The 15,079-nt window shown below is 31.5% G+C and overlaps 1 protein-coding gene and 1 long non-coding RNA gene across 5 annotated transcripts in view; one reads left to right on the forward strand and one right to left on the reverse strand.

Annotated features, from left to right (window-relative positions):
• The window catches only part of IP3K1 (inositol-trisphosphate 3-kinase-like protein), a 139,088-nt gene that overhangs the window by 92,218 nt on the left and 31,791 nt on the right, over window positions 1-15,079 (forward strand). Inside the window, exon 1 of one of the 4 annotated variants that reach the window (XM_081978477.1) lies at window positions 3,847-4,037. The exons of the other annotated variants lie outside the window; for them this stretch is intronic. Coding sequence (XP_081834603.1) covers window positions 4,008-4,037 — 30 coding nt within the window. The 5' untranslated portion in view covers window positions 3,847-4,007. Of the gene's footprint in view, window positions 1-3,846; window positions 4,038-15,079 lie in introns of those variants that run through there. 4 annotated transcript variants of the gene reach the window in all.
• On the reverse strand, window positions 4,304-7,834 carry LOC145728364 (uncharacterized). Its single transcript, XR_014178073.1, has 3 exons — window positions 7,574-7,834; window positions 7,411-7,504; window positions 4,304-5,041 (listed from the first exon to the last, which is right to left on the reverse strand). It is a non-coding gene; the product is annotated as an uncharacterized LOC145728364 (long non-coding RNA).

Raw genomic sequence — 15,079 nt, forward strand, 5'->3', positions numbered from 1 at the left:
GATGACTCGTATAAGAAACAAAGGAACAATACACAATCATCTGAAAGTGACATTTTCAGTTTTAGTAGTTTTCAGTGTAAAAATCGCAATTATTAATGATGGCGCTAAGTCATAACAATAAGGAGGATCGTGACAGGGTTTAGACAGATAATTCATGAAAGTTGAGTAAGCAAAAATTCCTGTAGCATGGAAGATTACCAAAACTAGTGAGTTTTGTATAGCAAAAGTCAAAGTAAAAGGAGATGATGTAAATAGAGATTTAAACAACACAGACTTACAGAAAGGCATGTGACATAGTTCCACTGTTGGTTTTTTGTTTTTCTGGATTTAAATAAATTTGTTAGAGTGATTATTAAGGAACGTGCTTTTATTGTATTAGTGTCCTTATCAATACATGTGCGACACATGCTGAAGGTGTCACCACGATCAAGAGTATCAATGAATTTAGATTTGTTATATTTTTCAGTACTGTTTGTTAAAACTGTTGATTAATTCCTTTTAATCCTGATTTAAAACCTCCGAAAGAAAAAAAAACATACACTAGTTTACTATTTCTAGAAAGTGAATTACAGCGCAAGGTTATTTGGTGTAAAATTAACTTGGCAAAGAAAAATACTACTTAGTTGATCTAAATAAGGCTTCGTTCCCAAGGAAACCTAAATTTTGCATTATAATAACGTTCCCACATCAAGCTAAAAGAGTTATCATCGTAACCGGTTTCCTTTTTTGAACATGAAACCCCCGTATCCTGCTGTGTTTTTTTTGTCAAACAAGCAAAGTGAGAATTGGCGTGCTGAAGTACTTAGAATATTGAAACGGACCACCCTGTAACCGGTTTCCGTGCCCACATTGTAAGTTTATCTTGCGGTTGAAATATCAGCGAAGAGCCCACAATACCACGTGACTATCGCATTGACGTCAATGGTGACCTCCGGATAACTTAAGCTACCAGTAACTAGAGATGTCATAATATCGATCGTTTTACGCGGTTCGTTAACTATAGTAATATCGGCCTATTATTTTTATCACCTGTCCTATAAACGGTGTAAAGCGAAAAAGGTTGATAAGAAACGACATTAATATCAACTGCAATGCCACAGTCATAAAAATAATCACGTTTGTGCCAACAATGTGAAAATTAGTTATTAGGTAATAACTACTAGTCCTGCTACAGCATTGTTACCGACCGAATTTGCCTGTTAGGAATAATATGGAGTTGATCGACAATGATGGGAAATCGATGTGGTTCTCATTTAACAATAATAAATTTCGTTTTAATGAAACGAAAGACCTTCCATCTCATTTGAATTGCATTTTATGTAATTTTCCATGTATGCATTAGTAGACCTTTCAATGAGAAAAAACTGTTTAGAGCTCTAGACCTAGAATACTATCGGTTTGCCTTGTCATAACCTTATGAATTTGGAGGATGATTGGAAGGAAAGTGACATAGAATGGTTTATTATAGTTACAGAAGCTAGAAAAACGTTCTTTTAGAATATGTGCTTTAACCACAAAGGCAGTGATCACAACAAATGTTACTAATCACAACAAATTATAATATAGTGGGTTTTTGAAATATTTATTCATAACATTCACTTGTATAGTTACAAGTGAATGTTATGAATAAATATTTCAATCATGGAGAAACTGAAACTAATACTTTTAGATCTTGTAAATTGATGGATTTTCTGAATAATATTAGTACATTCCAGTGATTCAGGGTGGCCAATTATTCGGTAAATCGTGACTAAAAGAGCAGAAATAGCTTACAAACCCTAAACGCCATTAATTTTAGGAATCATACGGAAATTATAGCTTTTATCTAGTGAATGATTCATCTAACCTTCACCGTTTACATCTTAACCTGGATTAAAGATAAACACTTTTTACTTGATAAAAATGTTAAATCTTAGAAGAAGTGTGTGTAGAAGTTACAAGAAATTGCTATAAATTAGTTCCTGATTTTACTAAAGTAAGTGCATTACTGTCAGAAAACATCTAAATTTCTTTGTTTCAATAGCTGATTAACCATGTAGAATTTTGGAAAAATATTTAAATTTTACATTCTATCATGACCTATGATCCAGAATCTATAAAGGTTAAAATCCCTAACAAGGGTAATCTGACTAATGGGCATAAATAAACTATAGACACAAACAATGTTATCAAGAAATTCAATATTTCTAGAACTGATATCTGGTTAATACAACATAAGACATTACTGTGACTTTTACAATGACGTCAATGCAAATTTCTCATTTTTCTTCCTCGACAAACGTGGCAGTAAGATTAACATCAGGGGTATGGCGGTAATGTCTTAATGTCCGACCGGTTCATTATTTCAAAAATAATAGCTCCTGTCAAAGTCACACAGATGTTAAAAATGATTTCGTGCACACTGTATATGAGCATAAGAGAAAATGTTTCCATGGGGAATATGAATTTGAACTTTTGTTGTTATCAGAACCTAAAAAAGTCTGTTTTGCCCACTTAAGGAGGGTGACATCTACTTCCTGTTAAACCGGAAGTGACAGACAGATATAAATATTTTTAAAATATATCAAGCCTCATCAATTTACCTTAATTCAACAATTTCACTTTTCTAGAAACAGATAACCCTAACAGATTGGGTTCTAATAACCTTTTAATCTACGGTTTACATGGCTAACCCTGTGTATTATGAACTTTATAAGTATCACTTCAAATCAGTGAGCCCAGCTTTTACCCTTTTGAGGCTATTAAAATATTAGGTAAATACAGACATTAAAACTGCTAATTTAGGTCGTAAAAACTAAAATTATTTTAAATCTCTTTCTCCATTTCACGCTCTAAAAAACAACGAATTAGGGTTCAAATCCGATTTAGCTCGAAAAAAAATGGTGTTTGGTCTAAAATCCATGAAACAGATTATATTTTCCAGAACCCTGTATGAAACTATTTATTTTGATTCATTATATCATTTTACTTTTTGTAGCACTGAATTTGCAGTGGGGATAGACGGTTTTGGACAAATTACATACCTAATTAATATTTCTTTATTATTATCTGATAAAGAAACAACAAAAAACATCTTTTTTCTAGGACTGTCTAAAAATATGCTTATTCCATGTGACTTCCAAATAATATTCGTTTCTCGTATAATGGTTATTATTGATTACCAACATTATATAATAAGTATCATACGTTCGTTGAAGAATATGCGATTATACGAAGGAGTGGTGTAATTTAGAGAAAAAACCATTCAAAAATCCTGTTTGGTAATGCAATTACACTCCAATATGTAAGAGAAACTTACGTATGTGGTGCACTGATAAAAATAAACAACTGCATAGTTATTTTCAGTAATATCAACTCAAAAATTAGTCAGTGAGATAACAGTTAATGTAACCAATGATAATTACTTGGTTGATAAGTATTCTAATTCCATGCAGTATTGTAATTGGTTCCCAAACGGAAAGTGGGCGTTTACTGACAGTGATTACTTTATTTTAAAAACGTTTTGTGAGATTTTTACTATACCTACACTAAAAAATAATTTTCTATACATAAAACGCACATATTGACCAGAGGTTTAGTACTGCGACTATTTTAACAGCGACATTTTTAATTTTGTGATTAATTCACGGTTCGGACACCGCTTCTTCTTCAAAGCAGGTAATTGGAAACAAGGCATCAAAATTCGGCTTCACATGTAAATCTGCTAACAGCTATTGACGTCAATGAAAGCCAGTGTCTCACGTTCCGGTATACCAATTCCACGATACTTTCTATTTTTGCTTCGCGAACGAACCCACCATGAATATGCCGATCTACGAATAAGCAAACCCGGACAGGATAAAATAACAATGCGAACGATTCGCGGAAAAAAAGTTAAATTTTAACGAAAAGTAGAAGAATTTGGTCAAATTGTCCGACAATCTTTGACCCGGGCATACCGTCGGAATGGGCCCGAAATTTAGTTTTTTTCCTGTTATTTGCGACTTGAACTAAAGTGCATTATTATTATGTTTTATTTTGACAGAAAACATCTTCAGGTGAGTGGTGAGTTACGGCTTAATTAGTGTAATTGTTTTTTACGTTCCGGATAGCTTTGTTATGGTGTGTTGGAAATGCATCAAGTACTGGTCGTTACAAGGACGATCATTTTTATTGGTGCTATTTAAATAATTATTATTTCTATTACATTTTTCATCTTTATCATCTATGTTACTGTTTTCCAATTTTTTTATATTTATATTTTGATACCTATTATAAGTGTTGATCATTGATTTTGTGGAGAATGGATTTCACATATTTTAAATTTAGGTGATTTTTAGTAGTGCTTAGTTAAGTTTCATCACGTAGCAGAACTCTACATAATTTTGTTAATTCAGTTATTTAATTAATTTACTGATGCTTTAAGGTGCCCTAACAGTTCTACAACATACTACTTATAATAATTCTTCTAAAAAGATTACACATTTGCGCTGTTCATATTGTTAAAGAACGATTATGGTTATGTTGTCAATTCCTTTGACAATCCTTAACCGAACTACTCATGGAAACTTTCGAGATAGCAAGGTTTTTAGTAATTTTTATCACCTTTTATCACCAAAAAGTCCTGAAATCTAGTTTTTTATATTACATGTACAGGGTATAGAAAACTTCTTTGCAAACTTTTTGCACTTTATCCCACTGTATTTAGAAACTGGAACCATTTTAAAACGTTCTTTCTAATATTATATAATGAGCTTGCGCAATATTTTCAAACATGTGTTGCGGTTTTTTTATATTTGTCCTACGAAACAAGTTATAAAATGTTTTCAAATGTTATCAGAAAGAAAGAAATCAGATTTTAGAGACCAATATGTTTTTATCAAGATTGACTTCAGTATTCTTGTAATACAACATGTTAGATGAACACACTTTTTTTACTATTGAAGTAAGTGACACGTAAATTTCTACATTTCTTGTTCCATGGATTGGAACAAGGAGCCCCATTGACTGGCCAGCACATTCCCCTGATTTTTCACCCTTAGATTTTTTCTGCTGCAGACCTCTAAAATCAAAAATGTAGGTATGCTAGACTTAATCTAACTTATCTCATTAGGAGATTTCCGTCAAAAGATAGTGCTGGAATGTGATCAAATTACATCCCAAATTCTACAAAATATTAGAAATCACTTCAAATCAAATTAGTACTGCAAGGAAGTTAATGGTGAACATTTTGTTTGATTACTTTAAAATGAACTAGTTCTACGTTTTTATAACTGAATATCTGCATCTTTTCATCTGGAAAAAACTGTTTTTTAAAGAGGGTTTTGAGTATTATTTTCGGCTCCTCAAAGATACAGTACGTTAAAAATTACTAAACCTTGGCCTTCATTGAACATAAAAAGTCGAATTTACGTACAAAAATTTCAATTCGAACATTAATAAAAATATGTATTTTTAGTTAATTCCGTTACTGTCAGTTAATGGTTTCCTGATAAACTAGATTTGACCAACATGTTGTATGTACATACATAATTTTATTTTATAAATTTCTGACGATGTAAACATGTTTGTGTCTTGTAATGTGTCAAAGATTGGTATCGTTGGCGTCTACTTAGTCATTTGATGCTATAACTTATCGTTTTAACGTGCTTGAAATGTTAAAATTACGAGTTACCCTGCAATTTTGAGCTGATAGCTTGATGTGTTAAATAACGACTAATTTAATGTTTTAGCTATTTTTGGAAAACTGTATGTTTATGCATCAACCAACACGATCGTGAAGTTTTTTGGGCCATAAAATGTTTTTTAATTTCGTTATCAATGTAGGCTTCAACAACTGACGTCAAATTAAGGTATGTTTTTTTTTTAAACTGGAATTATCTAGACTTGGGCGTTTTGCTACATGCTTGAACTCACGTTATCGTGTGGTAATTATGGAACTAACTTATACATTTCAAAGGCAATTGTTATAATGTGACAGCAGATAGTTGAATTTATGATTTAACGATTGTTTTTTTTTTTCTGTGGTTAGCTTGGCGATGACGCACTTTCCGTTAATCGAAGGAAAAGGTCACAAAGGGTGACCGGTTTTGGTTTGATTTTCTCCCTGATACGATTTCTCAGCAATCATTTTTTGTTTGACGTCATAAGGCGGAGCCTAAATGTGGTCTGATGATGATGTTATTTCAGTTAGCTGAACTCAGCATATTGTCTTTGCACGTGGTCAATTTAACTGAATTTCAAAATGTAAATGCTTCTAGTTCAGTTTATTTAAATTGAAATTCCTTCAAATACACTGTCGGTAATTTAAAATTGAAATCTGATTATGCTAGCGCATCCCACTCAAAGAATAAAGTAGTAACTTGTTTTTGTAGGCGTTTTGGAGGTGTTACTCTCAACGGCACAATTTTTAATCGCAAAGTAAATGAATTTAATTAACGTTATAAACCGCAAGAACGCAAATATTATCCAAGTTGTAAATAGTCACTTGGCTGTGTTAAGGTCGTATAATCGTAAAATAATTATTATTTTAGAACTTGTAACACTAGAAATGCTAATTTTGTTTAATTAATACACTTAGGAAAAACAGGGTGTAAAATCTATTTTTGGAGGTTTTATGTATGGAAAATTTTAAACAGGGTTTAAAATAGCCTATAAACGATCTTATGTAAGTTCCTAAAAAGTTAATTGTATAAGTCACATTAGAGTATAAACTTTAATATTTGCATTGAAACCTTACAGTTAAAATCATCAGATAAACTGACCGTACAACAAACAGCTTACTGGTAGAAAACTACTACTACTATTTTCTACTACCGTGTGTAATATGCACCTTTCCTCACGCAAAACTGTGTACCAAAAATATTTGTTTCTGCAAGAATTTTATCTAAATACAGTTTTCTTCCGCGTCTTGTACTACAGGACCTCAAGCAACAATTAGCCTTTTGGTACACAACTAGCACGTAGACCCCATTCGTTTTGAGGCTCTATAAAGTGAGCAAGGCGAATGCGACGTCAGAATGACGTAATTTAGCAAAACTATAATTGAATCAACTGTCCAATTACGTCATCGTGAAGCCACATTTACTTTGCTCCCAACATTACGTCAGTAAATAGTCTCTAGAGCGTACTAATTGTACTCTTAATATTTTCCTTTACTCCTACTTATCAAAGACTGCATTATGTTTTTGTGAATGAAATAGAGTAGGCCAATCAATAAAACTCTACCTCTCATCCAATACAAATCAAGCCTTTCCTCTAATCAAAGTAGTATCAAAAATGTTATGATCAATAGTGTCAAAAGTCTTGGAAAGGTCAAAATACAACCTCGTTTTTGACAAATCAAATTCAAGGATTTCACCAGTATTGTATGTTAGTGTCGGTTACATTAGAATTTTTTTTATCTAGTTGTGTTGCAGAAGTATGACTTACCCTGGTCATCCTATTCACTTGAGAGTGAAGATCATAAGTTGAGGAGAGCTTTATTATATCATTTTCTTGGCTGCATTGCTATTTTGAGGATCATCTATGTAAGGGGATAGAAAAGTTTTTTTCTTTATCTCACTTTGACTTGTATATTTTACTATAAGTCTACCTGGTGCAAATATCTGTTTCTTCTCTATTCTATCTTGCCAACTTACTTAATACCCCTATTGGCTTCTCTCGTAAAGAGCACTGAGGAATTTACCCCTTACTACAATCGTTAGATCGTCTGCGTATCTTTGATCCTTTGATAGATTCTTTAACAGATCATTTACTAATATGGTAATGGAGACAGAACTCCTTCTTCACTTTCTTCCTGCTGCCTTTTTGATGGTTTCTCTTATAGATTAGTTTAGCTGGTTTGTGCTCGTCTCCTACTTAGAGCTCTTGCGATGCATTTTTGAGTTGCACGAATCTATTGAGGCATGGTTGGAATTCTGTATTAAGAAAAGTAGTTATAGCACTCTTTGTGTCTTCTATGAACCTTGAGCCTATTTATATCATTGAGAGCTAAGTCTGACATATGGAACCAATGTGAAATTCATTTAGAGAGAAAGCGTGTAGAAGGTTGTCACTGATATACCTATACCTACAAGTCTTTTTAGCGATTTAAGGTTAAAAGGAGAAAGTCTTATTGGCCTGTAGAACAGTTTGTGGATAAGGCCTATTTTCGGGTAATACAGATATGGAAATATTAAAATAGACATTGGGAATCAGTGGTAAAGAGAGAAAGTCAGACATAAATGGCGACAAACTTTGTAAGTGTCAGTCTTCTGAAACGAATGTGACTTGTTTGACACTTTTGACAGTAGTTTGTCACATAGCTACTTCATCAGAAAGACTGATTGATATCTTGTGACATCTGAGTCACACCCGCTTTGACAGATTGACTGATTTCTACTGGTTACCCCTTCTTACCTCTCGTACTTATTCGTTTCTTATGCATAATTTAGAAATACCTGTGTAAGACTTTTACTTATTGCCAAAAGTTTGGTTACAAATTACCAATGCATCCTCTGGGTGCGCCAGTGTGATTAAAGGTTTCCTGGCTTTTTTGCAGCAGAATAAAGTATATTCCCTTAAAACCTTACGATTTGAGTGAGTGAGTGGTCGAAATTGATTGGTTGACAGTGAGACACTTCTTTTATTATTCTTCCTACTTTTGTTTCAGCTCAAAGGATGGGTCAGTGCTTTGGGCATGTGTGTTTTTCTGGGATAAGATTTATACTTTCTTCAGCTGTTTTTTGAATGAATTTGTAAGTGTTGTCATCTTTTTTTGTTGTATGTCCTTTTGCTGGTACTTTGTGGACACTTAGGTGTGTGTGACCTTTCGCCGGAATCTCCTCCACAAGTCCCCTTTAGCTTTTCGTATATTTAAAAGGTAGTTTGCAGATGAAATCTAATTATTATAATTAGAATAGCACAAATTACACTCAATAATATTTTTCCCTAAAATACAATTATCATTGATATGTCAGAATGATAAAAATAATGAAGCACACGTAGGATGTTGGAATTCTTTTGAATAACAAATTGTTGAAGACGGAGTTATTCCAGCTGTTTTAAGAATAACCTCACATTTATTGCACATTAGCTAAATCAACTTTGATATTGACTTCAATTAGATCCGCAACATATTGTATAAAGTTTTAATAAACAATGATGTTTGATTACATTTAAATTTTAAATAATATCTACTAAGTTATTCTTAGAGATGAGTATTTTTTCGTAACAAGCGTTCAATAAAAGTTTAGTTCACGTGACATTTCTTACGTTTCATTGTCGACACTAAATACCTGTTTTGACTCAACTCAATAAATTGATATCTTATGCAAAATATCCGATGTTAAGTAAATTACACGTATGTTAGGTCATATTCAATTATCTTCTGGAGATTAAAGTTATTTTCTTTTTATATAACTCGTGGTCATCGAGTAGCTTAGAAATCAGTTTTAAAATGATAGAAACAGTTTATTTTCGGTTTGTTCATTGTCTGAAAAAATGGAAACTTTTTTGAAAGTACACAATTATTTGTGTTACAATAGCGAATTAATCCAATTTGAGCATCAAAATGGTTGGACGTCATCTTTTATCATCGATGGTGGGCTTACAAAAAACTGTATTTGATTACATCCTTAATAAGTTTTATTGCTTGGAAGGCTGACAAAAATAATATTAACCGAAAGCGAGGATGGAATGCTTATTAGCACCATTATGTCGAGAACCTATTTATACATTTCTTAACTCCTAATAATAGATTGTTGGATTTAATAAGTGAATCGTGTTACGTCAATACTGACATCAATTAATTCTCCTTTCGGACAATGTTGGCTATTAACCGATTTCTTTGTAGATAAACTTGTATTTGTTCTTATGGATTGGCTAACTGACATTATAAATTAAGGTCGGTAAAGATCGATTGCTCAATCAATTTTATATTAATAGCATTTTATTTTCCTACTCACTTTTTTTAATCTGAAATTGCTCGATGACGTTTTTCAGCCCTTATCGACGTGTTTTTACATAACACACGTAATCAATTTACGTATATTCGTACCGAATATGTCAAAATGTTGATAACATCCAGTTAATTTATGTGTATTTCTTCTTCAGGTCGTTGCAAATGAACTTCTACAGGGTGGTTCAAATTGATTGTAGGATAATTCAAGAGTGAAAAATACATTAAAAATAAACCCCAAAGTGTCATATAAACTGTAGTCGAAAAGTGCCCCCTAGCGGACTTGGAGCACCTTAAAGGTGAGCCACTAAAACAATTTTTTTATTTTTAATTCCTAGGCGAAAAAAGTTACTCAAATGAAATTTGGCATGCATTTTAACGTGGTCATTTAGAATTTTTTAAAAATAATCTGGACAAATACAGGGGCTGTTCAAAAAGTTTGACTGCTTTAAATTTCTTTAAACTGTATAATTTTAGATCGTTCTGATGGGGCATATGTGATAGCCCATACTTTTTCCTAAGAAAAGTTTGTCTAAACATTTCTTTTCATTTTGCATAGTTTTTCAGATACCGTAATTTTTATACGCTAATCCATAATGAAAAAAATTAGTACCTGTCCAGATTATTTAAAAAAATTAAAAAAAAAAAACGCCAAATGAATACTTCAAAATGATGAACAAGCATGCCAAATTTCATATGAGTTTTATTTTAGTTTATTAAAATTAAGATAATTTTTTTTCCTGGGGCATAAACACGTTACTTAGGGCCCACTAGCTACGAAAGGGGGCACTTTTCAACCATAGTTTATATGACACTTTGGCGTTTATTTTTTATGTATTTTCTACCTTTCAAGTATCCTACAATTAATTTGGATCACCCTGTATAGTACGTACCTATAATTAGACCAGAACAAAAACGAGCTTTACTATCATGGGCCGGCCAATGAGTGTTGTGGTTGGTATCAGAAGTGCGATAAAAAGTTGGCGTGGTCGTCACACTCTGCTATTAGTTAAATTCAAACTAATTTAAAACGGTCATGACCTTCCTTAGTTGGTAGGGAATTGTGAAATACGTTTTTAAACACTTTAGCCAAGCTGCAATGATGCAAATGTGAAATTAAGTGATGTTTATTGATTATATTCGCTAGTCTAATCATTTTCTGTTGGCAGTGTTTTGACACATTAATTTATAGGACTTGCAAGTTTTGATGAAATAAGGCATCTCAAGTTCATTTTAAATTCATATAAACACTACATTTCTAATCCATCCATATAATGTGATCCAACTGTGTAAAGATTAACAGAATGATATATTCATAGATTGACATTAGTAATTACTATTGCTAAAATATGTTTTATCTTGACATTAAAAACTTCCTTTAATACATTTTGATTAATGGTTTTAGTTGATATTCAAAAAAAACATCAATATTTTAGGATTAGGTCACATTTACATATCACCACTGCTTTTTCTTCCTATTTTTTTTTAAATTATACTCATGAATATCATCAATTTTAATTCTAAATAGTGTTTATAAGTGGTTATTCGCCGCGCGAGAGCAGAAAGTGAATCATTTTCTGCTCTAGAGCGTTTTCGCTTTCTACTAACAATCTACTCACCAACTTTTTCGGCGTTTCCATAACAACGCTTGACATACCTGTTTGAAATAAAGCCATTCCGTCAAAATTCCGAAATAAAGCCATTCCGAAAATTATGTGACTTGTCCTTCTACTTTGAAAGGTACTTTGAAAGTTTTTTTGTCAATCCGTAATTTACATACGATTACAATAGATATTTTTTTTGTATATTTACATAAAACACTGTATTCTTCAAATTACTATGTCTGTTATACACGTACGTTTTATTTAATATAAAATATTTATTTTTGTCACGTCGTAGGTGGAAATTAGATCTATTTTAACAAAAGAACTTAGGTATTTAGTTACAATTTGAGGTTCTATCTTAATTTACTACAACTAGTTTTTGGGTTATTTGATTAGTTAACCTACTGATGATAACCGGTCCAATCTGATATATTCCAAACTATTGTGTAATTTTATTAGCAAAATACGTAGGATTTTATTTTCTTGTATTTAAAGTTTGTTAGCTCACAATTTAAATACTGCAGTTGGACAAAAAAGGTTTTTGAGAATGGCTCCATTGTTGGAAAATTGGTGAAACGTCATGAAAGATTTAAATATTTGCCTTTACCTCTTTGATTGTTTTATATGCAAAATAAGAGTTTAGCAACAAACTACGGTCTTAAATTCTTATACGCATTACGACAAACACTTTCTGAATTTCTTATTTTTTTTGAATGTTTTAGAGTTATTTAATAGCCAATAAAATACAAAGTTTAATTTAAATCAGCATACAGAATTGATTTTTTTTATTGTAATTTAAATTATTATTTAAAAATTGATGTTCAGCTGTACCATTTATACGATATGCATTAGTACCTACAATAATTTTTTTCTACAAATTATGTGAAGAAGGGACATTTCCAACAAAAAATTAAGAACGTTTAAGGAATTCACCTTTCTTTTAAGGAATTCACTCTTTTTTTTTAAAGATCACACCTTCACTGAAACAAATTTTGCAAGAGTCAGTTATTTGCACTTTTTATTAACAACTGGTAGCCCAATTTCGATAATGTTGTAGGATAATCTCTAAGATTTCCATAATGTTTTTGGTTTTCAAAATTATTGTTGTCCAAAGTTATTTTAATTGATTTGTAACGATATAATTTTTTTCAATTATTATTTGTTTATTACAGTTTAAAAAATTCCATAAAACTTGAAATTTAGTCAGATTACTAAACAAAACCACAAGTAACAAAATATCTTTTCTGAAACTAATTGAGGAAGAACAACAAACAAATTTGTTTGAAGTTTTAAGTTCTCGGATTACTTCGGAAAATAATTGAACACAATTAGACAGTTTTAATATACACTATTATTTTTAAAATGCTTACAAGACTAATATTGTAAAAAGGTAATAAAAATTCTGCTAACGCCATGTTTAATTTCATAAAACTAGCAATCTGCCACAATAACCTTAACCCTGCATGTTTAAAAAAGAGGAACATAACGATGGGCATCAGGTTGTTTAAGTAAATGTTTGTCTTTACCAGTATTTGGTGTAACATTTTTGACCTAATAACTTTGATATTATTAAATTTGGCGGAAACTCTTTCAGTATTTCTTCAAATAAAAAACAGTTTTGTGTGGTGAATGATGTTTAATTAATTTACCTTCTTCTTTCTAACATTGCACTTGAATTTGCAGTACTGCAAATTTTTAGGATAGTAAGACATCTAAGATCTATCAAAATCTAGTGAAACGTACAATATATCCTCCAATCTATTGAATCTAATATTGCATTTTTGCATATTAGCACAGTGTTATTGGTATTATGCATATTATAGTTAGTGATCTAAGTATTATTGAATTCATTAAATGTCACACACCACGTGATACCTTACAACGTTTACTTACGTGTTGAAAATGGGACACCGTACTATTAGTGCTTCTGTTTGTTATGAATATGATTTAAATTATTCACTGAAAATGAATATGAATCTTTCTATTTTTAAACTGATATGCAGAGTGTTTGGATGACGGACTTTTACATTTAATCTACATAATTCATCATCGGCGTTTCTTTAAAGCACTTATTCGTTTTCATTATACAGAGGGGCAAATTGTTATAATTCAAGTAATCAGTTGAACGTTGATAAGTTAATTTATTTTATGGTCCCAGGAGGCAAATCATTTATCTTAAATGTAAAATGAGTATTCGTATAAGCTAGCATTAGAGTTTGCATGTGATTATTTGGAAGTTGATGATATAATACCACAAAACACACAACAAATTAATTAAGCACATTATTTAATTTTAATTAACACAATTATTTAAATTCCTTTCTGTATCAAACAGAGACACAAAGTCTAGCAATTCCACACCACACACGTATTATTGCTCTCGGTAAAAATCTGACGTGACCTCCACAACCATCCTTGATCGCAGATTAAGTCCCATTCTTCGATCGATTTGCGATGAATTATTTATGGCATCGTTTTAACTTGAAGCTAATTTTCCGAAGAATGTGGGTGGTGGTTAATGCTGCACAGCAGATGTTTTTGTTTTCAACGGAAATCAAAAGTGGATAAAATGGGTGGGCCATTTGCAATTATAATGTGTTTTGTTCAAGCGAAAAACGATCAAATGTTTATTGACATCTCGGTGAGTTTGGATTATTAGTCATTCACTTGAATGCTGTAATTTAATACAAAAATACGGTTTTGCTAGACTTCATGTCTACCTTGCGAGCCCATAAATGGAATGAATACGACTTTACTTTTAAAATTATCTATGCTTTGCAATCACATTTATCACATCGCAATTGTGCGAAGAACGTGGGTTACGTAAACTTGTTGTAAGGAACAAGGAACATGGTTGATTACCTATTCTGATGCGTAATATTCTAGAGTTATGCACTAAATTTCTTAATGTATGTATAGCAGAATTATTTAACTCTATAGGCGCCAATTTGAAACAAGCTATTATTATGTAATTTGCATGTATCTCTCGTATGATGCAATGTGTTAAATTTAATTTTGATAAGCTGAAAGTATATTTGTAAACATTACAACACAAAAAAAACGTGAGTTAATTATGCTCTAAAAATGATAAGTCCTTTTAATTATATAATTTTAATTACTTTATATATTTCGATATAGATTCTACAGCAAAAAATAGGAGCGGAAGGTTACACGCTTGAGATCATGTTAAGGTTAATAACCGTGTATATTGCAGTAATAACAATGAAAATGCACAATCATTCTTGTAACAATATTTACTTCTATTACACCCACAATGACGTTCCTGTGAATAAATGTAATGACGTCAAGACACCGCAAATTTATAAAGAATCCTAGTAATAAACTTTTTTTAAAATTGAATGGGTGGGTTACAATAATTGTTACTAATTGGTTTCCTTGTAATTGAAATAAAAAAAAAACATAATTTAAGTCACGCAATAAAATCATACTTCTATGCAATATCTTATTCGATAAAACATCATTTAGTTGGCATGAGACACGATTAAACACTTGGTAACAGTGAAGATTCTTATAATGTTTGGATTGTTGATTTGCG

This window comes from Ips typographus, linkage group LG4 (genome assembly GCF_016097725.1).
Source record: "Ips typographus isolate SLU linkage group LG4, UJ_Ityp_2.0, whole genome shotgun sequence".
In the NCBI taxonomy this organism is placed as follows: domain Eukaryota; kingdom Metazoa; phylum Arthropoda; class Insecta; order Coleoptera; family Curculionidae; genus Ips; species Ips typographus.